The sequence below is a fragment of the Trachurus trachurus genome, assembly GCF_905171665.1.
Source record: "Trachurus trachurus genome assembly, chromosome: 9".
Taxonomy (NCBI): domain Eukaryota; kingdom Metazoa; phylum Chordata; class Actinopteri; order Carangiformes; family Carangidae; genus Trachurus; species Trachurus trachurus.
This window is the reverse complement of record NC_139895.1, coordinates 14,203,642-14,230,118: the sequence shown is the minus strand read 5'-3', so window position 1 is coordinate 14,230,118 and position 26,477 is coordinate 14,203,642. Positions and strand designations below refer to the sequence as shown.

At 40.1% G+C, this 26,477-nt stretch overlaps 3 protein-coding genes across 3 annotated transcripts; all 3 read left to right on the top strand.

The window, feature by feature from the left end:
• Window positions 1-978: 978 nt before the first annotated feature.
• Window positions 979-15,269, top strand: LOC310991156 (bifunctional methylenetetrahydrofolate dehydrogenase/cyclohydrolase 2, mitochondrial-like; the record flags this gene model as incomplete). The annotated part of the gene is made up of 8 exons (XM_083978767.1): window positions 979-1,121; window positions 2,528-2,712; window positions 3,252-3,374; window positions 4,109-4,261; window positions 7,580-7,687; window positions 11,675-11,767; window positions 14,598-14,723; window positions 15,013-15,269. 8 exons carry the CDS (start codon window positions 979-981, stop codon window positions 15,126-15,128), a joined length of 1,047 nt encoding a protein of 348 aa, XP_083834893.1. The 3' UTR covers window positions 15,129-15,269.
• Window positions 15,270-16,706: 1,437 nt separating this feature from the next.
• On the top strand, window positions 16,707-18,268 carry LOC310991954 (epigen-like; the record flags this gene model as incomplete). Its single annotated transcript, XM_083979885.1, has 5 exons — window positions 16,707-16,740; window positions 17,002-17,133; window positions 17,459-17,579; window positions 17,699-17,851; window positions 18,214-18,268. The coding sequence occupies 5 exons, from the start codon at window positions 16,707-16,709 to the stop codon at window positions 18,266-18,268; spliced, it is 495 nt and encodes a 164-aa protein (XP_083836011.1).
• A 1,261-nt stretch (window positions 18,269-19,529) lies between these two features.
• On the top strand, window positions 19,530-25,939 carry LOC310990823 (proepiregulin-like). Its single transcript, XM_083978348.1, has 5 exons — window positions 19,530-19,668; window positions 23,436-23,519; window positions 24,269-24,395; window positions 24,494-24,640; window positions 25,651-25,939. Exons 1-5 carry the CDS (start codon window positions 19,629-19,631, stop codon window positions 25,715-25,717), a joined length of 465 nt encoding a protein of 154 aa, XP_083834474.1. The 5' UTR covers window positions 19,530-19,628; the 3' UTR covers window positions 25,718-25,939.
• The last annotated feature ends 538 nt before the right edge of the window (window positions 25,940-26,477 follow it).

Here is a 26,477-nt window from a genome sequence, read left to right as displayed (position 1 = left end):
TGTACGATTTCAAAAGCCTGCCTGGAACGCAGCATTAGCGAAAACGACCGGACCACTCACTTCTGCTTTAAGTGCACTTAACTTGCCAACACTGTGGTCTATAATTAATATAAAAGCTTTGAAACCTGTAAAACCTATTGATCCACAACACAGCCGATTCGATATTCCCTTATGCTGAAACCAACCATGGCCACGTACTGACTTGTTAATTAAGCAAACAGAGAGACAATTAATAATTCAGGTAGTTTTCAAAGCAAATGCACTACAATTGAAAATCAATTTACTGTGAATAAATGCAAAGTTATATCTTCCGACAGCAATCACTTAGGCTACATAGAGTCCGAAACAGGGGTCTGTCAGTCACTCTGCTCTGCTGTAAACCGAGGAGAAAACTTTCCTTGTATCCTACAACCTTTATCCAATGAGGAGAGAGAACGGCATGAAGGGCTGTGTGTGCAGCCAAGGGGATGCGCGTGAATGTGGTGACGTAGGGACGAGGGCCAATAGATCCATGACGAGGGCGGGGACTGCTAACTCCATCGGCTGACAAGAAGTTAGCCAAAACGACCGGATCACTTTACTTCTGCTTTAAATTAAAAAAAAAAAAAAAGTAAAACAATTCAGGTGTTACAAATAGCCTATATTTTGCCACAGAAGACTTAGACCAAGTATGTAGGCCTGCTGGATTTGATTTTTTAGGAGGATTTTATTAGCTGCAAGTTGTTTTTTATATGTTTTTTTATTTAGGCTATTTACTTTAAATATTATGAGAATAACTCTGGGTTTTTATTTTGTTTTTATTTCAGTCTATTTATATTCATGATAATAACAAGAATCCACCACTAAAAGTCCTACACACTACACTAACGTTACACTACACTACACTACAGCCTAGCATCATTAACCCCCTCCCCGCCCCTCTCTAACGCACGCACGCACGCACGACGTCCACACCCTCTGCGACACACGCACGCAAACATGGCGGCCTCTGTTTCACCGCTACGCTCCTCCTTCAGGATTTGTAGCCCGTTAACGTTACACCATGACTGCTGCCGGGCCAAACTGCGGATGCACAGAAAATACGAGAGTCAGAGGAGACATCTACACCAGACAGCGACGAGGTAAACTGTGACACGGTGAAAACGCCGCTGTTTTTTGGGAGGGGGGGCTTTAAACGCGGGGCGTTAGTTTCCGGGCGGATGGATGGATGGATGGATGAGCCGGTGAGGGCGTGTGCACTGTCACGTGTCCGGTGATGGTGATTGACAGTGAGTTTCACCGTTCACGGACCCGGTAGAGAGAGGGCAGGTGTCGCAGACCTAGAAGTGAATTAATGGTGTGATTAAACCGAAAATACAGTCAAATAAACCGGTCACATTACGTAAGACGCCACAGTTTCGCTGCATGTGTGTGTGTGTGTGAGAGATGTTGGCTACTGCTACTGCTGCTGCTGCTGCCGCCTGGACGGTTAGCTGCGGCCAGGCTGCCTGTCAATCGATATAAATCACTGGGGCTAATAATTACCATGTCCCTGCCAAACCTAGCTTCCCTAATTCACCTCCAACACCTCAATAACAAATACATAAATCACTGTTCAAGGACAAAAGAAGACTAAACTTAATTCTTTCACCCGGTTACTGAGTAACCGTTATCTCCAGCCCTCTCTCTGTTGCCATGGCCACACTAACCTCCTCAGAGGCCCTTGGGCAAAAATTTATTATAGGGCCCCTCAGTTGACCCCTTGGTTATTATTATTTCTCCGGAGGCCAGGAACAGAAATAAAGAATTTGAGTGATTAAAGGTCCAGTGTGTAATATATGGCAAGGTTTATTGGCAATATAATTATTCTTTATAAAACATAAAGCAAGAGTCTTGCTTTAGAGAGCGTCGCCATCTTGCGCTGCCATGCTTGTACGGCAGCCTGAAGTGTCAGTGGTTCAAATTCCTGATTAAATTTTGATCATATTATTTCCTGTTTTGAGGGTTTTGAGTATGTGTGGGTTGGTAATCCAGCCTTTACATAATTAAACTGTAAAGTATCCCATACATAGTACTCTTTTAACATTAATTTCACATAATTTTGATTAATTTGTCAACTGACTGAACTGAGAACTGATTTCAGTTCTCCTAAATATATTAATTTAACATTTTTAGATGTTACTATGGGATGTGACAATGTTGGGCATTATTCACAAAAGACAACACAGCTAACAACCTAATGGAGAAACTAATTGGCAAATTAACTGATAATGGGAAACTGTTAGTTGCAGAGCCTCTATCTTGTAATTACTTTTCATTGATTCAATAATTTTTCATCATCAGAAAAAAGGGAAATAAAGCTCATGAATCACAGTTACTCAGAGCCAAAGCTGACATTCAGATAGTTTGTTTTTTCTCAACAACAGTCCACATTTCAAATAGCCTACATTTATTATTATTTTTGCTTAAGAGTGACAATATATTCATTATGGGATAATTTGTGTAAATGTTTGTGTCATCTCTGCTCTTCAACATGTTTTCTCCCCAGGCATGCTGCTGTGGTGATTTCGGGGACAGAGTTGGCTCGTCAGCTCCACAGAGAAATCCAGCGTGATGTGGAAGAGCTGGTGGCTCAGGGCAACATGAGACCCCACCTAGGAGTGGTCTTAGTGGGGGACGACCCAGCAAGTCGTACCTACGTTAGGAACAAGACCCGGGCAGCCAGCATCCTCGGTAAGATGTTTGTTTGGTATTTGCTGTGCATGTATGTATATAAATGTGTATGTGTAGGTGGTATGTATGCAGTAGTATGTATGCATATGTACTGTATAGATATATTTACATGTATGATTTAGGCTACAGGTTTAAAAGTTAGGGCATCTACAAGCTAGTTAGTTTCAACCCTTTTGGTCAACCTTATGTACCCTTCTTTTGGATGGATGTTTTTTCTTTCTGATAGAGGTGTTGCTGATCGAAATAAACTCAAAGTCAAAGATATGGGCATTACATGCATTCCTGAAAACTGTTAACATCGTGTGACATGTCAATAAACACAGCACAGATCTACCAAATGCATGTCACATTTTTTTCCCCAGGCATGCATGAAAATATAGATGCACATGGATTAACACATGTTTCATAAGCAAAACAAAAATTTAATGTTGTGTCATTTCATTTCACACAACTGCAAACTAACATGCACATGGCAACATTTTTAACATGGCGTATGTGTGTGATGTGTGATGTGTGATGTGTGTGTGTGCGCTGTGTAGGTATTTCCAGTGATACGGTGGTGCGGCCCAGCTCGGTCTCCCAGGAGGAGTTGCTGGAGCTGATTGACAAGATGAACCGTGACTGGAGGGTCAGCGGCCTGTTGGTGCAGCTGCCACTTCCCGGTAAACATGGGCCACAGCTGCAAATGAGTCGTCCTCACTGACATGACATCAAAGATAACCAACATTAGCTCAGTTTGTGGTGATGCAGCCTTTTTGATAACAGATCTTAAGTGTATTGCCTTTGAATGATCTAACGTTACTATACACAAAGATCTCGTTTAAATTTGCCTGAGGGACACAAGCCATGTGTCACTATATAACAGAGAGGAATAAACTACTGGATCTAAACTGTTTACCACCAAACATTAACTTACACAACATGTATTATATATGTTATTCAGAAAAAAAACAAAGGCAAGTTTTACTTCACCCCATTTTTCCTTGTTCAGTTTCATCTTGAATTTATTTTGTCAGATAGAATTTTTTAAGACTATTCTTTTTGTCATTTATTATTTATTTTATGTGTTCATTTGATCTATTTATACATTTGTATTACTGTGTGCATAACCAGAGTTACATCAGCTTATCCAGCCTCTCTCCACACATCATGTGGTTTTATTTTGCATTGTTTCAATGCAGAAAAAAAAAGGTTTTACTGGCGTTGTGGTGGGAATCAAAGCACAAAACATACCTATGGACAGATTGCATCAGGCTCATGGGGACATACCTTGTGCTTTGTGTTCAGAGCTGCGTTTACTACAAATGTAGAGAGTAGCAATTATCAGTAATTAGTCTTTGTGTGTGTTTGTGTTGTGTGTTCACTGAGTATCTGTCCAACTTTCCTTTCTTGTCAGAGCACATCAATGAGCGAGCAGTGTGCAACGCCATCGCTCCAGAGAAAGATGTGGACGGTTTCCACATTGTGAACATCGGGAAGCTGTGTCTGGACCAGAGATCTATGGTGCCTGCCACACCTGCAGCTGTGTGGGAGATCATCAAAAGAGCAGGTAAACCACCAAAATGTTTTTAGCTTTAACTTTATAAATCCACATTGTAGTTCATAAGAATTTTTACTAATCTGTAAACGGCTAATCCTGTAGAGGGCATGAAAGAGCTATTAAACTGTACATTATATACAGTACAATGGACATTATCAGTGTTTCTCACTGTTTATTCAGTGTAACTTTTTACTGTCATCTTTGCTGTTACTTTGTGATGTTATTGATAAATTATTTACCAATCTTAATACTACTAAAAAATCTCAATACTCAATGTATGTCAATTTAAATTATTTTCTAAATCATGAGTTCAGTTTGAGGTCTGTATTATTTAACTCAGCCCTGTAACATAATGTAAACACATCAAACTGCAACAGAAGTTTAATCCCGAGTCCCACAAATTTTAAAGTCTCAAGGCAAAGAGAGTAGACGGATATGTTCCTGTCGTACCATATATAGTCCACTAGATGGTGCCTAACAATCATTTTCCAAGTTAAAACCAGTCCGTTGTGTTAATGTGCTGGACCAGGGTGTAAATATTCTGCCAATTAAGAATTAGCGTTTAATGTGCTACAGGGAAATGAACCATAGTGTTTTGCTTTGTTTTTAACAAAAAACTTTAAAAACACTTGAGCTAAACTTCGATTGTTAGAAATATAGTTGAAAATTTAATCAATGATTTAGAAAACAGCAAATAATTCTTCAAAGATAGCACTCAAGCTTGCATTCAAAACTTAACAACTCAACAACATACACAAGACTTCACAGCACTGGTTGTACATGGAGGTGCTACAGGCCAAGGTTATTATCGTTAACGAAAACGAACGAAATGACGAAAACTAGAATTGAAAAAACATTTTCGTTAACTGAAATAAATAAAAACTATAATCAAATGTGTGTTAATCTCTCTCGCGCTCATGAATAAACACACGAGCCTGGCACAGAGGTGTGCGCTCTGGCGCATCTGACACACAGTCGGTTAACGGCACCGAAAGGAAACTGGCTCCGCTTCGCGACTATTTCACGTCCGACGTCTATGTTAAGCACATGTTGTTATTGATATTGTAGCGTCCGACCCGACGTAACTACAACAACATAACACAAACTTATCTGACAGCTCTCACTTCTTCCTCTGCTCCTCCTCACTCACTCACCCACACACACACACACACACACACACACACACACACACACACACACACACACACACACACACACACACACACACAGCTGTCTTCCTCACACTCACCCCGGCCCCTCAGCTTCTCATCCAACCTGCCCGGCCCGTACCATGATAGTCAGTCAGAAATCACACAACTTAAACATCATAACAAGAACATTACTGCGGGGTCCCGACAATATTATCAGCTGTGCGGTAGGCTATTGAGTCCCATTGCTACGTGGCATGATATGCGCAGCAGTGTTTGTATGTTAAATACAATACAACATGCGAGGTAGGCTACTGTAAGCCTATTATATTGTTACTTTACTTTACTGGTATGTAAAAAAAAACTGCAGTAACTGAACACATTTTTGTTAAATGGTATCTTTTGAATTTTATTACACAATACTTGCTCTGATCTTTTTGAATCCTTCAACTAACAAATAACCCAAAGTATGAAAAAACTAAAACTAATAAAAACTAAACTAAAACTAAGCGTTTAGAAAAAAAAAAAAAACTAACTAAAACTAGCAAACCCGCTCTAAAAACTAATTAAAACTAACTGAATTGGAGAAAAAGAAGTCTTTATAAATAAAACTAAACTATAATTAAAAATCCCAAACTATTATAACCTTGCTACAGGCAGTGATAAATCTACTGTACAATACCAGAAAACTAGCTGGCATGGGAAGTTAAGTCACCCTTTTGTTGCCTTGTTAATCAAACCCAGAGGAGGGCGCTGTTCCTTATGTACAAGCAAAGCTGAGGCATCAGCGCTGATCTGGTTGGTTCAGTTCAGGTAACTGTTGTTGCTGAACAGGGGGCAGGGAGGGAGCGCCTTCAACAACACTGGGGCTTTTCTTTTTTCAGTGCAGTGTTTACAATGAGAATTATGTTGTCAGTGATAAATGTCAATCCAGACATTAATAGTCTGACCTACTTTCTATAAGGCCTTGAAGAATCTGAATGTGATGATGGGAAGGTGCAGATGTTTCTCTTCTATCTCTGTGCAGCATGGACACACTAACACACTGCTGGGATTTTGGGGCAACTGGGAGAACAGATTATAACATAGGCTAATCTTCACTGCAGCAAAACATATCAATCAGCAAGTTTTACTGTTTTATACTGTTAATGTTGCCATTGTCACAATTAAATACAAAACAGTGGCCACCACTGACACAAAACAAAGATTTAAAGCTGTACAGAAAAGAAAATTGAATTTGAGCCCACTCTGGGTCATAAAACTAGTGTAATAACTCATCTATCAGACGATGTAGGCCAAACCTTGTGCAAAATTATATTTTTGATTAAATCCGGAATGAAACTGTGTTTTTTTTTTCGCATTGGATAATGCAGGCGCACGGATTATACGTTAGCCTGCTTACGATTCATCAGCCACTGATATTGGATCCATTATCCATTAGACCTCAATCAAACGTCTGAGACACACACACACCGAGCTCGGTCTCGCCCCAAGCTTTGAATATCCCGCCCGCTCGATAACGACCAATCAAATTCGTTTTCCTTACTCGGGTAAACTCGGCGCGACAAACAGGACAAACGGCCATTTCTGAACACCTTTTAAACCAATCACAGAGGATTATAAAACTCTTCTAAAAACATTACTCAAGCCAGACTCCCTGGTTTGTATTTAACACCTCATAGTTTAAATAACACTGCAGCTCCATGTGTTGGTTATATACATAGAGCCTGCAGATGTAACCTGGATTTATTTAATATGAAACTGATTATGTTGACTGATTAATGTACACAAACATGATTAAAACAGTAGTAAATAAAGAATGAATGAAACGATTCTGCATAGACTGTTATGTTTGTGTTGCTGTCATCGTCTAAGAATAAACAAAGACATACCTGTCCTCCCACTATTAATTACTTTCATGCCTTTGGCTTTGCCTGACATGAATATAGTAATTGTCACACACGCGACATTGTGGTGCCGGGCTGTGGTGCGTCCCTCCCACATGTCTGTGTGATCAATCGAAGCGGAAATTACTTTCCCAGGCTCTCCCTTTGGAATCATTTTGTTCATTTAAAGTATTTCATGTATTTCAGATTATTTGCATTCTTGCACATTAAAGTTCTGACATCAGACATATTCATTTATTACAAAAATTTGTCCCTTGAAAATGTGTTTTCAGGTATCGAAACAGTGGGAAAGAATGTGCTGGTTGCTGGTCGCTCCAAAAATGTTGGAATGCCCATCGCGATGTTGCTCCACACCGATCGCAACCATGAACGCCCCGGAGGTAGGTGGGCGCGCGCGTGTGTGTGTGTGTGTGTGTGCGCAAACATAAGAGCCAGCATTGTACTGTGATTGCAGCGCTGTTCTTTGTACGCAAATGATATTGCACCATCCCGGCTTTCCCTGAAGGATGTTTGATGTATTGGGCTTTTTGTCAGGATGTGATCAATAAAATGAAAGTTTGAATGACTCCTCACCTGCGAAATCAAACAATAAATGCTGATGCACGTCCTGCTGGAGGAGTCCAGGAAGGAAAAAAACAAGGGAGTGTGAGGGAAAAGCACTGGGCGAGACTTTTGGCATTGTGCTCCACAACGGATCACCTTTCCTTATAAGGGTTGCAGGAAGAAAGAGGGGGGTTTGGAGAGGCATTGAATGGAATTTACTGCTTAGATGAAGAAACAAGATATGTTTGACCTGTCAGTGAATAAAAGCACTGCAGGTCAGATTAACTCCCAAGTGTAAAATAGCTTAATGCCTGCACCTGCATACAAACAGAAGTTCCTGCCGTAAATGCTCCTAAAGTACCGACATTTCAATCGTGCAAAGATGAGCTGTATCACAGAGGAAAGTGTCTCATGTTATCGGATAAGGATCTTGGATTGAGTTACCTGTCACACACCTGTAAATTAATAGGTGCACATGAGGCCAAGGTTGCAAAACGGATCAAGTAGGCTCTGATTCAGGAGAATCTCCTCTCTTACACTTTTTTTTTTGTTTTTTGTTTCTTTGTGGCGGTTGAGTTAGCTAGTTGGCAGTTCCACCTGCCACCTGCCGATGCCAGGTATACATCCTTGGCAGCATCTTATCTAAAAACTAGGTTGTGCGTTGCAACTTGTTTTTAATTGAGGGATGCCTATAGCTCCTTTTGTTTAACGTTTACAGACATGAGAGGATTTTGAACTTAAAAACAGCTGGTGCAACCGGCTCACGGCCTCTTCGATCCAGTGCAACACACACGCCCGCTTACACATACACATTCACACACACATAAGATGTATCATACGCCCTGAAAAAATAGTCAGGGTGTGGTAGTCGGGATGTGCCAGTCCAGGTGAATCTGATAAAACTGTTGCTTTTTTGTTAAGCTGATGTTTATCGGGGGGAAAGAGCAACATGCACAATATCCTTATGCAGTGACGTGTGTCATCAGGGGGTGAGGCGAAACTACAGATGTGGCTTGTTTTTGATATACATCATGGGCCGTGACTGTTTGGCCCTCATGAGTCACATAAACGAGCCAACGTAATTTAACAACCCCCAAAAAATGAGATTATAGCCACTTAGAACATCGCAACGAGTGATGTGGTATTCCCTTCTTGATAGCCGATGAGTGAAAACATGAGCAGTGAAAGTGGGATGAACGAGTCCCTGGCTGGAACTGAAGTGGTCGTTGTGTTTATATCATAGACGGCTGGCCAACAGGATACTTTATCTTTTTTTTCAAGGATTCAAAGACACAAACATTGTGCTGTAATATATAGTTTTTTTTAGGGTGCTTATTGTCATCTGGCCGCAGACTACAGCAGGATATTGGCCATGTTGGCTAAAGCTGCCCTTTTTACTGTTATTGATACAGTAATTAATTGGGATTGTCCTCGGCATAATAAACTAATAAACTAAACTTGTCTGATACTCAAAAGGAGCGCTTTCAAAAATTCAATCCACATAGTCTAAGCTTGTAAGGTCGTGCACTTTGAGCATGCATGGCCTCTTTGACGCTGTTGCATACCAGAGTGCAATATTTTGTGTTTATTTACAAACTGGTTGTCAACGCCACTAAGTTTGCTTCGATAATATCTAACAGCCATGGGTGGAGGCAAATCAAAATATGACCTGGCTACATCGGGGATATTAAATATTTCAGTCATTTGATTTCAGATAGTTGTCAGTGAAGTGGAAAGTTGTGCATGTCAGAAACTTGGCTTGTTACGCTCTGCTGTTCCTGAAGGAGAAGGTTATGCTGAACGTGCACAAGGACACATACCTGGTGGAGCTAAAAACAAAACAAGGAGCAATGCTCCAAAAATGTGTCCCTGCCAATCTTAGATGCATTGTTGATAAAACTTATCATTTTCTCAGTTTTCATTGAGTCAGTTTTCATGTAGGGGTCAGTTCTCTGTCTCTCTCTCCCTGTTTCATTCTGTCTCTCTAATGTCAATGTCAATTTATTTATATAGCACATTTCATATGGCAAGCATAAACTCAATGTGCTTCAGAATAAAAGCAAGATGCAATACATGTGAGTACATATTAAAACAAAAGCTAGTGGATATTAAAACAGAAGCCATGTGTTAAGACAAACAAACAGACAAACAAACAAAAACTAATTAAAAGCTTGTGAGAACAGATATGTTTTAAAGGCCCCATGCTGTGCACTTTTCTCTGGGTTTATTTACCTGCTGATATCCCTAACAAGATGTATCATTGGTTTTGAGTACCTGTGATCTGCTTAATATCGTTTATACGGCCCCTTTCTGTTGCCTCTTTCTGGAGCTCTAGCAGGAACAGGTCATTTGGCCAATCAGAAGAGAGAATGAGAACCTCTCCTCTGATTGGCTCACTGTTTTTGAGTGGTGTGTGGTCGGGCCAATCACAGGCAAGTAACTGAAACCTAAGCTGCATTCATAAAAATTGAAAAAAAACAACTGGTCACGGTGGGCGGAGTTACCTTGTGTGTGACATCACAGAAAGGAGGAAGTGCTATCCGCTCGTCTTAAAGAGAATGTTCCTACAAATGGGCGGTGTGTGTTTCTCCGTTTATGACCAGTTTGATGCATGGGACAGTATATACATGGCCCAGAGACCTCCCCAAGCACGAAAAAATAACCAAAATCACATTTTTCATGCCATGGGGCCTTTAAGATTACACTTTAAAGAACTAACACACTCTAACACATCCCACATCTCAGCAGGTATGTGAGGCTCGATGAGCTGTGACTTGCCCTTTTCTCCCTCTCATTCTTATCTTCCTCGAAGCCCTCCTTGTTTGATCCTCTCCCTCCCTCCCTCCCTCCACCCACACCTGTGTTCCTGGACACAGTTCACTTACACTATGACTGTGCAGGATGTCCTTTCACGTCCTAGATAAAGATTAGACTTCCCATCATCATGCTGATGATCCTCATTGTGCAATTACTGACTAAATCCAAATATCCTCAGCCCAACAATGCTCCACTTCACTTAGTGTGGAGATGAAAGATTGGAATTAAAATCATGAAATGAAAGAAAGATGTATTTACATTTAGATGAGCAAAAGGAGCTTGCCAGCATATTTACTGTATATGCTAAAGGGAACAGTTCACTCAAACAATAGATTCATTTTTCAGTAGAAGTGAAGGGAGCTCTGGTCTCTGCTAAGTGAACATAAAAGTGGGATAGACCAATCACTATTACTGTAGCTCCTGAAATAACATCATTATTGTAAAGCATCAAGATGTATAAATACATTTTCATCAATGGACTCTGAAAGGATGACATTTTTTAGTTTTTTGGATGCAATAAAGAATTATCTTTTTCTGGTACTTCTAACTATTTTTACCCAAATCAACCTAATATATTTATGAATTACTTAGATAGCTGCTATTTCATAAAATGGAGTTTAGAGAATACAGATAAACCTGATTAACTTTCGACCTATTTTTGGTTGATACAGTGCTTCTTCTCTCTTCCCTCTGGTAGGTTATAGAAGTATCAGAATGAGAATCAGAAAAACTTTATTGTCCATTGCAAGAGCAGTGGAAATTCATCCTTGATGCTGCTCTCAGAAACCGCTCCAGGTCTGACGTCAGCAGGAGTTACCTTTAGATGAGATACACCTCAGAAAACACCGGTCACAGTTTGCCGTGTTGAGTTGTAACTCCCAATTCCACATTATCTTAAAACAAGGGCATATAAAACCAAATTTATAGATACATACTCTGAGAAAATATTATTTTTGTTTTATATGGGTGACCTAAACCTAAAGATGTCCTGTTCTTTTCCCTCTCAGGTGATGCCACAGTGACCATTGCCCACAGATGTACACCGAGGGAGCGGCTGAAGGAGCTCACCAGCCTGGCTGACATCATTATTGCAGCTGCAGGTAACTACAACACAGACACCAGAGGGGCTCATTCCTGTTCACCCTGAGATTTTCACATTGTTTTATAACACAAAATCATGCTGAGGCTGTCACAGCGCATCAGCAAAACCTCCAGGCTGCAACAAGTGATGATTTCAAGGAAAATTCCTCAAGGAGCTAATCACTTTTTTTTTCATAATCATTGCCGGTAATGTTTTGACTGACTAATAAATCATTTTATTTGGCAGAGTTTGTCTTTTGGTGGTTTTAACCAATACTAAATGATGCTCAGTGTTCATTGTATTGCTCTGTTTGATGAAGACAATCATGAAGTTGACAAGATGATTTAAATTGAGCCAGAGAAATTTTTTTTTTTCATGTCTGTGTGACAGTCTCACTGCTTTACAAGAAGCCCGTAAACACAGCAACAACGAGCAAATTAGATCAAAGATGAACCATGTGGCTGCAAAATCAAATTGACATTTACAACATGCAGTCTGCATGCAGTAATAACTCTTTGTTTTCACTTTCAAATTGCTGGATTACTGGAAGATATAAAATGTCTGTAACAATGTGCGTGTGTCTTTTTGCTCTTGGGAAACTAATTTTTTCCATAACTACAAATGAAACTGATTCAGCTTTAAGGGAAATTGTTCTTGTTTTCTTGGTGTTGCTGCAAGCGGCTCTTGCTGTGTACACTCCTTAAACCACTGCCAGATGACTTTTTATTACGTTGGAACTGTCTGCCATACAGGGGATTATGACGCCTGGTAATGCAAGAAAAAGGGAAGATTGTGAAAGTGCTAACCAGCCCTTACTTGAAGAGAAGAGATCTCTTTGGAGGTTAAATAATCAACGCTAAAGTTCCTGTATGTTTAGCTGCCAACGTGCTCCATCTATGGTCTCTATCAGCAGGAATGTGGGACTATCCATCAATGCAAGGGTGTAAAATCTGTCAAAAAGCTCCTCCGTCACGTTTTTTCTCCCCCCCTGATGACTAAAAGCAATTTTCTGGTAGGAGCACCACTTTTTCTTTTCTTTTCATCCACTTGTTCGGTTTCCGTTTGGGAAGTAAGGATTTGGCACCGACAGGTGAATCCCCAGCCGCTGCGCTGTTTTAATGTCACCTGGGAATTAGCACGCGTTTGTCTGGAAAATCAAGTGTGTGTCGGGGATTAAATAGTTGCAGAACATGCAGTAATTCCTGTTGGTGGGTAATTAGACTCAGGGTGTAGGTTGGGGTTAGCGTGTCACTCCTCCGCCGTCTGAGCGATATAAGTAAGCAGAGGTATTTTCTACCGTTAAAGCCAGGCACTCGATCGTTATATGGCCCAGACTTGATGACATTATCAAGTGGCTGTAATTGCAGGCTGAGGAGTTAAAATGAACCATTTTGTGGTATAGTGTAGGGGTTGTCAAAATGAATAAATATGCAATGCATAATTATCTCCTTTCTCACAGACAAGTCATCTTAGGTGTCAGCAGTTCTGCCTTTTTAAGTCGAAGGTGAGGCAGTAATTGTCTCGGTGTCCCACTAGAGCCAGTGATTAAAAGAGATGACAAGCATCACTGCAGAAAGGAAGAGACAGCCACTTTCATACAGTGACTAACAGCACCTTTATCTTGCTCCTGACATGCATCATTTAAGGTGGTATGCTGGTTGGAGCGGTATCATCATGGTCCCTTCTAATTAACTTAAATGTCAAGTTGTGTAAGCCGAGTCGACATGTTCCACTGGACCAGCAGCAAAGTGATGCAGATTTCAAATACGTGTCAAATACGTAAAACATCTATTCTTTCTCTCAGACCCCCAGCTTCCTCCGATACGGTTCACTTAGTTTTTGGTAATTAAAGCAGAAGTAAGTGATATATTTGTGTTAATATAAGTCTTAAATAGTTATATCTTCCGACAGCAATCACTTACATAGAGTGTTTGGTCTGAAACACGGGTCTCTCAGTCCCTCTGCTCTGCTCTGAGTCGAGGAGAAAACATTTATCGTATCCTACAGTTTTTATCCAATGAGGAGAGAGAACGGCATGCAGGGCTGTGTGTGCAGCCAAGGGACGCCGTGAATGTGGCGACGTAGCGACGAGGACTGTTATGGTGCGTTCAAGGAAACTCGTTTTTTTCCGACCTGTGAAGTCGTACCAGTTCGATCTGGTACATAGACTGTACAAAAAGACGTACTGGTACGATTTCACGGTTCGGAAGTTATGAGTTGCCGTTATAGTGACTTTCACCGGTAAAACAGGTCGGAAAAACAGGAGTGGGTTGCCTGGAACGCTACAAAGTCGTAAGTTGTGACTTGAAGCTGTAATTTATGATTTCAAAAGCCTGCCTGGAACGCAGCATTAGCGAAAACGACCGGATCACTCACTTCTGCTTTAAATTAAGCGTAACTTTGCAAATGTGCAAGCCTAGATGCTAAGGGTTTATTGCCTCATCTGGAAACTCAGTGTCAAGATCAAGTTTAAAGGGTTTTTTTTTTTTTTCTCAGCCATATTTTAGTTGCAGTGTGCTCATAGTATTGAAAAGGAAACGATGCAGGTCGTCGCTTTTTTAGCCATTTTGGTTGGGTTTTTTCCCTCAAAGAGCTCCCCCTACAGTTTCAGAGTGCATATTTTCACTGCTGAAAAAAAAACTCCAACACTAACCCTCCTCCCTCCCCCCAAGACCATGTGCATTTGTGCATTCTCCATGTAACCGTCACAATTACTCCAAACCTGTTTAATTAAGGTGCAAATCTTGCATAGTTCCTCTTTAACTGGTATAAAGATGGGGCCATGTAATACTCTGGGAATAATGTTCACAGAGCATTTAATTAAACATCATATCATCTTCTGTGTAAAGGTGTTCCCGGGCTGATCACAGCAGACATGGTGAAAGAGGGCGCAGCAGTCATCGACGTGGGCATAAATCGCGTCCAGGACCCCAAAACAGGCAAAGTGCGGCTCATTGGTGATGTCGACTTTGAGGGTAAATAATCAAAAAAGTCCATGTCAAAATTTTCCTCTTACAAAACTGATGTATCATTTTAAATGTTCACACTTTTTATTGTTTGTTTACATTTACATTTAACGCAAAGGAAACAATCCCCTCTGTCACACTCACTTTGCAGTTTCCCAAACGTTGTGGACATGATGATTAGATCTAGACCCAGCTTTTCTCCTGTAATGTGGTTTCTCAGATATACATGATTCATGTTTTTTCATCTGTACCCTGGAATGAAAAGAATGTGATTGAACTCCAGATGTTTGACTTGCAGGTGTGAAGGAGAAGGCAGGTGTCATCACCCCCGTCCCCGGAGGCGTGGGTCCCATGACGGTCGCCATGTTGATGAAGAACACTGTGACTGCTGCAAGGAACGCTCTGATGCATTGAACACAGTGTGAGGCCATTCATTTTAATGAATGCTATATGGTACAAAAACAGTATATGCACACATATTTAGATACATCCGTTTATTTAGATTTATACACACAGATGCACACACACACACTTTGCCAAACATCTAACACTAACACTTTTATTTGAAGATCCATGAGCTCAAGTCTCCATACCTGCTGGGAAACTTACTTGATATGTACTTTGTTTTATATTGTGAATTTGTTCATTTATTTATTTGAGTTATTTATTTCAGAGTTCACTTTTTTGAGAATTTAGATTCATATTTTTTCTACTGAACTTGTTTTGGTTCATTTTTGAACATTTCCAGATTCGCTGGAAAAGGAGTATTAAATAAAAAACAATGCAGTGCCAGTACCTCATTCTCACTTTTCTCTTTATTGAAATCGATCGGTTCAATTTATTTCTCAATAATGCATGAAAGCAACACTGATAGTCTGAGCTCTGACGCCTCATTGTCTTGTGAGGTAACAATGACATTCGCTCCTGTCTCAACCAACCAGCTTTTTCCACGGCTGCGATGAGAAAAATGCAGATTTTCAAGCACCTTCACTCAGTGCCAAGAGTTATTGACTTTCCCAGTGGTAATTACAACTTAGATATTGTCATGGATGCAATTTACACGCTGGAAAACCTCCAATCTGGCAGACTGTGGTTGAAGTTCAGTCTCACAGAGCCACCGGCATGGGTGTTGTCTCTTGTGTTGTTGTGTCTCCTCTCAAAACAATGATGTCAACGGTCCTCTCTGCTCAGCCGATACTCAGGAACCTCATGAGGGACGAGGTTTCCCCCCCCCAAACTACCACCCTATTGCACCTCCACGTCCTGACCACCCACACCAGCTGCATACTGCAGGTGAACACCATTATCCATCAGAACCAAAAACACCAGGGATGTTTTTTCACGGTGCCATTTTTAAGGATTGCTTTAAAACCTCTGGGTCAAACCTGATCACTGCTGGTCAGCGACTCACGGGGAAGACCTGTCTGTCCAGGACCTCAGACCTTTGTCTACCAACCTGTAAAGAACACTGCATTTTTGTATTTTTCCCTTTAACGTCATCATTGTCACACATAAAACTAGAGGAAATGCATATATGCACTTACATAATCCCAAACTTCCCTTTATATTAATCCCTTTGAGGAAATTGAGGCTTTCACAACACCTGTCAACTGTCAATGGAGTGACTGCAAACTGAAAAAGGAAGTATTTGAGCGAAACTATCATTCTGCCAGCGGCATGCGTGGGCTCAGAGGCTTCCAGAGAAGAAACCACACTTAACAGAGCCTGTGGGTAATAACGTGCCCCCCCACCACCACCTCCACCACCTTCAACAAGCGTTACGACTTTGTCTCTGCACGCAGAGAGACGCCGCAAATAAAGGAAATGCTTCTCGGTTTTTTTATGAAGTGTGTTGATTGGCTGTTTACATCTTTTCGGTGGCTGGCAGTTGAGTATAAAAGCGCCGCAGAAACCTGTTGCTGATCACACTGCTCAGACAGAAGGAGTTGAGCTGATAGCACCAGACGTCACACACACAGCACAGAAGACAAGATGATTACACCGAGACAGAACTACCTGCAGATGGGTAAGTGTCAAATGTATTCGGAGGTGTTCAATATTAAATGCTTTGTCATTATTTGTCTATGCAGTGTGCATGAATGGTCCAGAAAAGTAGCTGTGTGATGTAAATACAGGGTATACAAAGTTGTTTTGAGCATAATAGAATCACTGTATTTGTTTGAAGAAGAATCTGGACTAGAAAGGAGTATGTTGTGCAGCCAAAAGGGGAAAAAAACTAAACGTTTTCTTATAATAATTGTCTGTTATTTATCTCCATGTTTTCCAGCCCTCTACTCAGTGGTGGCAGTGTTGGTTCTCCTGACCACAGTGGGACAGTCTGCGGTCGTGACTGACAGCCTCCAGACCACAGAGACTCCCTCTCTGTCACATTCATCTCCCACTGCAGAGCTCAACAGCAGTAAGTGTCTCTAGTGTTTTGGTGTCATCACAGCATCACACAGACCTGTGGATAGATCACTGACTTGTAACCTCAACAAATTCTATTTCTATCTTATGTGCACAAAAGTGGTCATACATCTTTAAAAATACAGTTTTTCCAGGATACGGTGGACTGTCTGTGTGGGTCCATGTGGGGACCAGACTGTGTCAATCAATGATGAATTGATTAATTATGTCAATATGAGTCCCAACTCATGTTTCAATGGAAAAAATCAAAAGCAGATGAATGAAAAAAAAAAAAAAAAACTGTGATAACTGATTGTGATGCTACTGTCTTTCTCCAGCTACCATGGAGGGACCTCGCGTTCTGCGCTCACACAGATCCTGCGGAAGTGAACATGAAAACTACTGTGAAAATGGCGGCGAGTGCATGTACCCCCAAGACAATGACAAACCTTTTTGCATGTAAGATCCAGTGTTTACCCCCAACATTTTTTTCTTCTTTTTGCCTCATATCCACATTCACATGTCTGTTCGTGTTCACCCCTGGAATGCACTCACATATTTCTCTGTCTGGTTTGCAGCTGCACGTCCTCCTACAGCGGGACTCGCTGCCACTTCTTCAGCGCGCACACCCGCACTCTGCCCGAGCTAGAGCAGCTGATCGGTATCATTTTTGGAGTCTTCGTGCTCATCATTTTCCTCGCCATCATCATTATCTGCTGTGCCCGCAAGAAGTGAGTATCCAACGTGTGGGCCTTTCTTTCATTTTAGACTTATATTAATATTCAGTTTTGCTCTGGATTGTTTACTCATTCATTCATTCACTGTCTGGACCCATCATTGTGTTGTTGGGTTTGCCACAATCAGATAAAGACAAAGTTTTCTGGGGATTACTCGTCATGTTTGTCTTGGTTTTATTTTTACATGAAACACAATGATGGATTTCTGATATTTTCAGATTTGTGTTTCAGAGTTGTTTTAGTTTAGGCTCAAATGTCATTGTTTCATTATAGGTTTACATTATATTTATTTCAATATGAGCCCAAAATGTGTTGAAATTCTAATACAGATGTTTTGTTTTTCTCTCTTTTTCCAGGTGTGTCAAATCACCACCACTAATAAAATATGCACCATGTGAGGCCTCGGTGTGACCCCCTGCAACTTGTTGTTCCTCCTCTCCATCATCTTCATCACTGTCACCACTACAGTCAGCCGTGACGCACAAAGCCACTATGAGACTCTTAAAAGCTTTCTGAACTGTGTCAGAGTTGGTTCGGCCTTTAATACTGAACAGGGTTAGATATGAATCATTGCATTGTCTTTTAAAGATGGAGGGAGAGAAATGTGTCTGTGTGTATTTATTGTAATGTATCAGCTAACTTATTGAATTTGTTTATTTAAAATTTTGTAATAAATTCATAAAATGAATATTTATGTTTCTTGAATCTCTGTGGGTAAACATAAACACATCTTACTGATAACTTAATGCACACACCTTTATTATCATTATTAATATTAAATCATGAGGTCTAAAAAGAATTTTAATTGCAGAGGAAAATGGTGTAGTTACCATTATGGAAAATAATTTTTTATATGCTAACACAACTAGGTAAAGTTAATGTTGAAGATCCACTTTAAAGTCAGTTGTGAAATCAGATGAAACACAAATAATGACATGTAAACACAGAGCACACAAGCATGCAACATCGTAAAGAAAAAAGCATTATTTTTGTTGTTGCTATCAATCTTGGGGTTACCATGGTAGTGTTGTTATTAATATTACTCCAATATTATTTAGCCACATCTGTGAGTTGTGGTGGAAAATGGTTGAGTACATTTACTAAATGTTGTAGGCTATTGGATATTTTTGAAACACAGTTGGAAGTGTTTTCCATTACATTTTCACTTCAGTGCAGTTCAGTTTTTACTGTGCAAAATTAATTTCTCAGCTGTTTTAGTGCTTTACAAGTTTTTTCAGATCAAAACATGAGTTTGTACAATATTATAATACGTTGCAGCTAAACAATTGCTTCTTATGTATCTTTAATAATATCTATTTCTTTACAATTAGATTTTTATTTTTGTATTTAGGTGTGATTTAAGTGAATTACATGGGGGTATAAGCGTAGTTTCTGAGTTAAAAGCTGTGAACACTTTGTCAGTGACAGCTGGGATTAAAAGTAAAGGCTGGACTTGTGCGTGAAGGGAAGAAGAGGAGCAGCTCCTCCTTCCAGTCGTCGTGTTGCCTTCAGGGTCCGTCTTTTAGATTTGGACCTCTCGTTAAATTGAGGAAATTATCTAAATCACAGGAATCTGTCACCACACCCAGACCGCAGGACTGAGCCCTACTGGCTTCCCGTGGGTGTCTGCCAGCCGAGACATCGCCTTGCCCCTTTACCTAATAGTTATTTTGTCAGTGTGTGAAGAGTCTCTAATCCAGAGCCACTCATCCCCGTGGAGCTCAACCTGCACCACGAGCCTCGAGCCTGTCATCGACCTGTCGCTGCTGAAATGAGGAACGGCAAAGTCTCAGCGCTGCTCTCACTCATCGGTGAGTTCACTTTAGTTTTCTTAAGTTCCACATGTTGTCATATCTCATCTGACTCGTCGATTTAAAAGGCATCAGAGCCACTAAAAAAAACTAAACTAAAAGTAGGCTAGTCCTACACTTACACTGTGTTGTTGGAGCACTGATTGCTACTTTACTGGGGTGTTCACAGTTTATTCTGCTTTGGGAAATAAGCAACTTTTCTCTGCATGACATTAATTTAACGGCTTTAGTTACTCGTTACTTTTCAGACGGAGATTTTATATAACATAAGAGATTATGAAGAACAATGAATTAGATGAATCTAAACGACAAAGCAGGTCTAATTGGCTCCTACTGCATCAATAGTTATATTATACTATTATAATCAATATAAACACCCACTGAGAGTACTGTTACTTAAGAGTCTTTAAGTACATTTGCACTCCTGTACTTTTAATTAACTTGTAATTAATGTTTTCATTGTAGGATGTACTGTACTGTCTGCAACATTATACTTTTACTCCACTGATTTGTGCTCCATACATCTGATATCAGATATGTTGACTACACTTGTGCAAAGTATAGAAGTACTAAGAATAATAACATGGAAGTCACAGTACGGCAGAGTAAAAATACCCCAGTGGAGTAAATCAGGGAAAAGTACACCATGGTGTCAAGTGTAGGTTGAATAACCAAATATTTAACTATGGAAAGTACAAATACCTGAAAACTCCTACTAATGTGCAGTATTTGGATGAACATACTCAGTTACCTTTTTACACCAGCTTGTTGTAATGAAGCCTAATACATTTCTTAACCCATATACACCTAGTCCTTTATTGGGGCTGGAAGCTTGAACACATCTGAATGATAGCCTGCAGGTAAAGCAGCATTTTATTACGTAGAATTGGGTCAGCCATCATTTTGAAGTACTAATAAAACCAAGCTTCAATTTTTACGTTGATGCTTTCACTGAGGTGTTGGTAATCCTACCACTCATTACCTCTGAGGTTTTGCTCCTTGACTTACCAGTTGCTTCAGAAATGGATCTTCAGAGTGGAAGTTTTGGAGCCAGATGAAGCACTTCTCCACATACCTGTTAATACGCTGACGCCCAGGCTGAGCCCAGAGCCCGAGGGATGCTGAGGGATGTTGGCAAATAAACGATGAATGAAAGACTTATTATTTGAAAGCACACATGCGGTCTGATTGAATCTGTCATTTAGTCGTCTTGTATAATCAGGTTGAGGACAAATATACCAAACTTAAAAAAAAATATATATATATATATATATATTCTGACAGTTGAATTACCCAGTACTGGAGGAACTGCACAGATTCTTTACTTGATGACCATTATAACAGTGTGAACATACTCAACAAGTCCTCTACAACCCGAAAAGTTGTTTTTTTTACAACTCTCTCTTTTTTCTTTTTCTTTCTTTCTTTTTCTTTTTTTTTACCTTTATGAGTGTTTCCTGAAACACTGCGCAGCACATAAAGAACCTTGGATGTCATCGTTATCACAATAAACACGCTGTAGGACTGTGCCTAGATACTAATACCAGTATAGTAGTAATGGCTTCATTAGGTTTAGGGGGGGGGGGGGGTTAGTTAGTTAGGCAAAGGTACTTGGTCAGCCTCGACCCCATGCAGACTTTCACAATCTTTATATTACGTCACTTTCTCCCTCTGCTCCTATCACAATTACTACGGGCACTAGATTTCACTTGAATATGCGTCATAAAAAGCTGCTGAACAAACGACCTATGGGTTCATCTTTTAATGGAAGTAAAATAAATATTATAGAGGAATTATCCTTTAAGAATGAAAGTAAAACTGTTGCAATACTATAGAAAATGAGTCAGAGTGGAGCAAGATTTTAAAACCTCTTAAACTTCAACCAGTTTATTGCACCTCCCAGTCTGTAGAGGTCAGACCAGCTACAAAAGATCACATTATGGATCACCCGCCATAAGATGATTGATGGAGAAGAAGGAGAGGGGATACAGCAATGTACTGACACCCAAATTGTCTTATACTGTGTTTTTGTTTCTTTTTATTCTAATGAAGTAGCAAAAATTGGAAATATTCAGGTTATTACAGGCACCTTGTACACTGTATGTCTTGTTAGAAATAGTAATAATTTCATTTTCTAAACCACCTCAGATATTTGCAGTAATTCAGCTCTGAGGTTTATTTTGACCCAGATATTGTGATTAATAATTAATCTATCATGATAACCTTTCATGACCTAAAGTATGATCCACAAACATGTGGGTCATATACTTTACAGTAGTTTTGTTATTTTCCCTTTCACCCTTTAACACAAGTGTTTACTGGTATGTATCTTTTACCTGGGTGTACATGTTTAATTGTCATGGATCTCCATCTTGAGTTTAGAGACCATAATATGACTTATCATTATTATTAGTCATAATAAGAGTGAGTCATTGTTATTGATGTAAATGGGCTGATTGAACAGTGATGCGGAAAAGTTGTTTGGTCAACACTTTCCGCGTAAATGCACTGTGTACTTTGAACTAATCAGCCACATCAGAAACACCCAACAACCAGTGTGCGTCTTCTCACCGAAAACAGAGGAAAATAATCTCTGCAGCCATAACAACAGGCAGGAACAGAAACCCAGGGGCCAGGCTTTTACAGCGAGTATAACCAGATCCATAACCAGCCATAACTAGACACATCTTGCATCCAGATTCATGTGTGTTTCTGTCCTGCCTGCAGGAATGTGGGCGTCTGCGAAAGCTACGCATTATAAAGATGTGCAGGCTGGTACAGGCATGTGGGCCAGGCAACACGAGCCACACCACGTAATGTCCTAGGTGGGGTAGTTTACACAAAAAAAAAAAAACTGGCAGGGATTCTGACGAGAGAAGAGTTTTTTTTTTCATATAGGTGTGATGTTTGAATGTCAACAAACACAAATCATTTAGCTGCTGAAGAAAAGACCAGGATAACAAACTCTCCAACAAGTGCTCCAACCTAAACAACAAAAGACTTTTTTTTTTTTTAAACAACTGCACAGGTTGTTTTCTACCATCTCATGTGACTTATATGAGTTTTTCCTGAAGTACTGCACCACAAAAATACTTTATTGGGTTTTGGCACTAAACGTTAACTCAGAAAAAGGTCACGATCTCAGTTAACCCTCCTGCAATAAGACATTTCCTGCAAGAATTGAACTTGATTCACCTGCATGAAAGTGCTGTGGTTAATCCATCCAACCCAACCACTTCCTACACCCTGACTTTAGTGCTTTTTACGCTACATCACTGCACCCTTCCCTCTGCTCCTGTCATAATTATTACAGCCACTAGATGTCACCTTAAAAAATGTAACTATGGGTCATAACAAGTTGATTAAACTACCTCTGGGCCCTTGGGTCTTGTAATGTGTCTTAACTGTAATAAGACAGTGTAGGAATCATATTTTTTTTAAAGTTTAACAGTGGACGTTGGTGGCTGAGCTTCAGGTAGTTATAATACCTCCTAAGACACAATGTTTTCTCTCGGTCCTTCTGCAGGTCCCTCAGCAAAAACCTCTACCATTGGTTCTTGTACATGTATTTTGCTTGTAATTGTTTCTGAACAAAAGAAAAAGAAAGAACAGAAAAGCTTGGTGTGGTTTCAAAGGTCTCATTAAGAAATCGGTTCCCTATTTCCAGACCCCAGTTGCTTCCAACACAGAACTGGCTCCAACAAGCTTTTATGCAAACTGACGTTATATCCAGTAAGTAATCAGTTTAAATATTCTCTGTTCAACAGGAGTCACGCTGCTCTGGCCGTACGTTCTCACCAGAAGTGTCTCATCCAGGCTGCAAACTACAGACAGCGCCTCTCTACCTGCAGGTAAAATAAGACGTCCTTCACCAGTCACTGGCGAGATGACCAATTCACAACAACATCGTATTCACAGTTTTATTTGTGAATTAGGCCTCAGAAAGTGCAAACACATTTTTTTGTAAACTTGGGATACATATTGTTAACTTCTCCCTGGATTCAGATGTGATGACCCTCAGACACCACCACACCTAACCCAAACCCTTAAAGCTGAAATTCAACAATTTCAGCTCAACCATTTCAGGTTTCACGTTTTATATATATGTGTGCAAACACAGATCTAAAACAACAAAAACTATATTGATGTGTAAATGTGTATAATCCAATGTGGCATCTTTTAACTTTATTTGTACGGCACCTTTCATCGTCCTTGGGAACAGGGGCGAAAAGGTCAATCACTTCCTCTCTACAATAAAATAAAACCTGATGTAGAGAGGTAGAGGTACAAGAAAATAACATTTATACATACATATTTTGAATTAACATTAATGTGAAACCCACACAAGAAACACATTGTTATATTAGATAACATGTTTAACATTTTGGGTTGACTATCAAAATAAGAGTCCATTGATTCTTCCATTGGACTTAGTGGTTAATCTACTAACTGTTGCAGCTCTGAAAATAATTTCAAACATTAAATCATTTCTAAAAACATCAGTTTCTAATGAGAGCATTTTTTTTTATCACAGTGAAAATGATACAGAGAGTCGACAATGAATCGTTTTCTCAGAGTCATCTTGTTGTTGGTGTTTCAGGGCAGGGAGAAGATCGCCCTCATGTGGTGAAGCGGTCGACACAGAACTGCGACAGCACGTTCGACAACTACTGCCTGAACAATGGCCAGTGCATGTTGCTGGTGGACATGGACGAGCACCACTGCAAGTACGATCCTGTGTGTGTGAATGTGAATGTGTGTGTGTTCTTGTGCATCTGTTACTTTTAATGTGTGATTATGTGTGACGAGCCTCTTTGTGTTGCAGGTGTGAGAGGGGCTTTTATGGCCCCAGATGTGCCAACATGGAGTTTGTCACGCAGCCAATGGGAGAGGAGCAGATCATTCTTACCATTTTCTGTGTGAGTCTGCTGATTATAGGCCTGGCTGGAGCTTTGTACTTCTGCTGCAAGTGGTAAGTGTTTAGTCTGTGATTCATTGTGTGTGTGTATGTGTATGTGTGTGTGATGTATGAAGGGAAATGACCACTTTGGTGTTCGCCATCAGAAGGATGCAGCTTGCTTTTATCAATGTCTGTACTGTCGATTGTCGCTATGAATCCTGGGACACCAGACGGAGAGCAGAGCAGAACTTTTTTCCAAATGTGGGGCTCCGGCTTTGTTGCCAAATTTGGTCTCCACTTTGACACACACACACAGAGTTAGCAGCAAGCTATTGAACATCATGGAGCGTTTTGCAGCAGCTTCAGGAGCTGGTTGAGACCAAAAATGGAGCTAAAAGCAGCGCAAGCTCTGATTTGTTAAGTCAACATAAGCATGACTTCACATGAATGAATAGATTGCCAGGTAATTGCAACCTGTATGTAAATAAGCCATATTAATTACACATGGTGATATGTCAACATGGTGTTTACAGCTTGTGGCTATGTGGCGATTTTTAGGCGCTTTTACTTTCCTGCAACATTTTCAGTACTTTAAACTTCTCTTCTACTGCATCTCAGTATTTTTTGTTACCTGTTAACGCACTCCAACTACTGGAAGTATTTTAAAGATGTACATTTTACATGCTGAAAATTTGTTATCCTAATGATTTTTTCTCTCCTATAGAGTATTTAAATCTATAGTGAAATAATATGCCACTCAGGTTTTTGGTGGCATACAGTATAGATCCAGGTGTAAAACTGTGATCATAGATTTTTTAGGGTGATTCAAGCCCCTCTGACGTGAAGTCTGGCCAAACATCCTGTTTCATGTTGGGACACGTCAACCGCAGAGGGAGATAATGATCTCACATGTCATCTCTTTGGACACTGAAACTCCATCAACCAGCACTTTTTCAGGTTTCAGGTGTTTCAAAGGCTTTTTTTTTTTGAAGGATGGTGGGGACAAAGTTAGCAAATTGCCTTTTGAACTGGAGTAAATTATATCCTTTGTGTGTTTTTTTTTTTGTTTTGTTTTTTTACAGGTATAAGAAAAACAAATTCCTGCCTCACCAGAAGCGGCAGGGATACAAAGGAGTCCAGGCCGTTTAGGACGTCACGCACACACACCCTCACACATCAACAGGAAAAAAAAGCCAACCAGGTTTTTCTTTTTCTCCAGGTTTTCTGAACAGAAATTTTCAACATGTCATCACGACGTTACTGACTTTGCACATTAGCCTAGACTCAGCTGCTCGTTCTCCTGGATCAGTGCCACTCACATTACTCAATGTCACAGGGCTTGGGATCACTTCATCATGCAGGTAGATCGGCACAAAGAGAATAAAACCATCAAAAAGGATCAGCTTTGTGTGCATTGGTTCTAATGTTTCATACCCCTGTGTATGGAAAGATGAATAGAAAGACACACAAAAGCAGTTTCGACCCATAATAACAGTGGGTCATGGAAAAACTCATGGAAAATGAACCAATAAGAGGCGTAAGAATGGACCAATGAAATAGTTTTTGATCCCTTAGTAGTAAACTGTGCTTTCAGAAATTCAGGCCTGGGTCTGTAAAGCAAGTAAAGAGAAAACCTCCCTGTGACCATCCAGCTGCCTTTCCTCTTCTGAATGACTTGCTAAAGTACATTTACACTGTTTTGTCATTTGTTTGTAAGTAAACTAGCTCATATTTCTACCTTGTTTAGCTTTTATTTATTGATGCTTTTGTAACCCGCTTAGCTTTTTTAAATTTTTTTGTTTGTTTTTTATTAACAAGTATCCATTCCTGTCGTTATTACTGAGTGCAACAGTTCTGTGTTTTATTATTTGAGTCTTTGTTCAGTCGGAGAGTATTCTCATTTTGATAA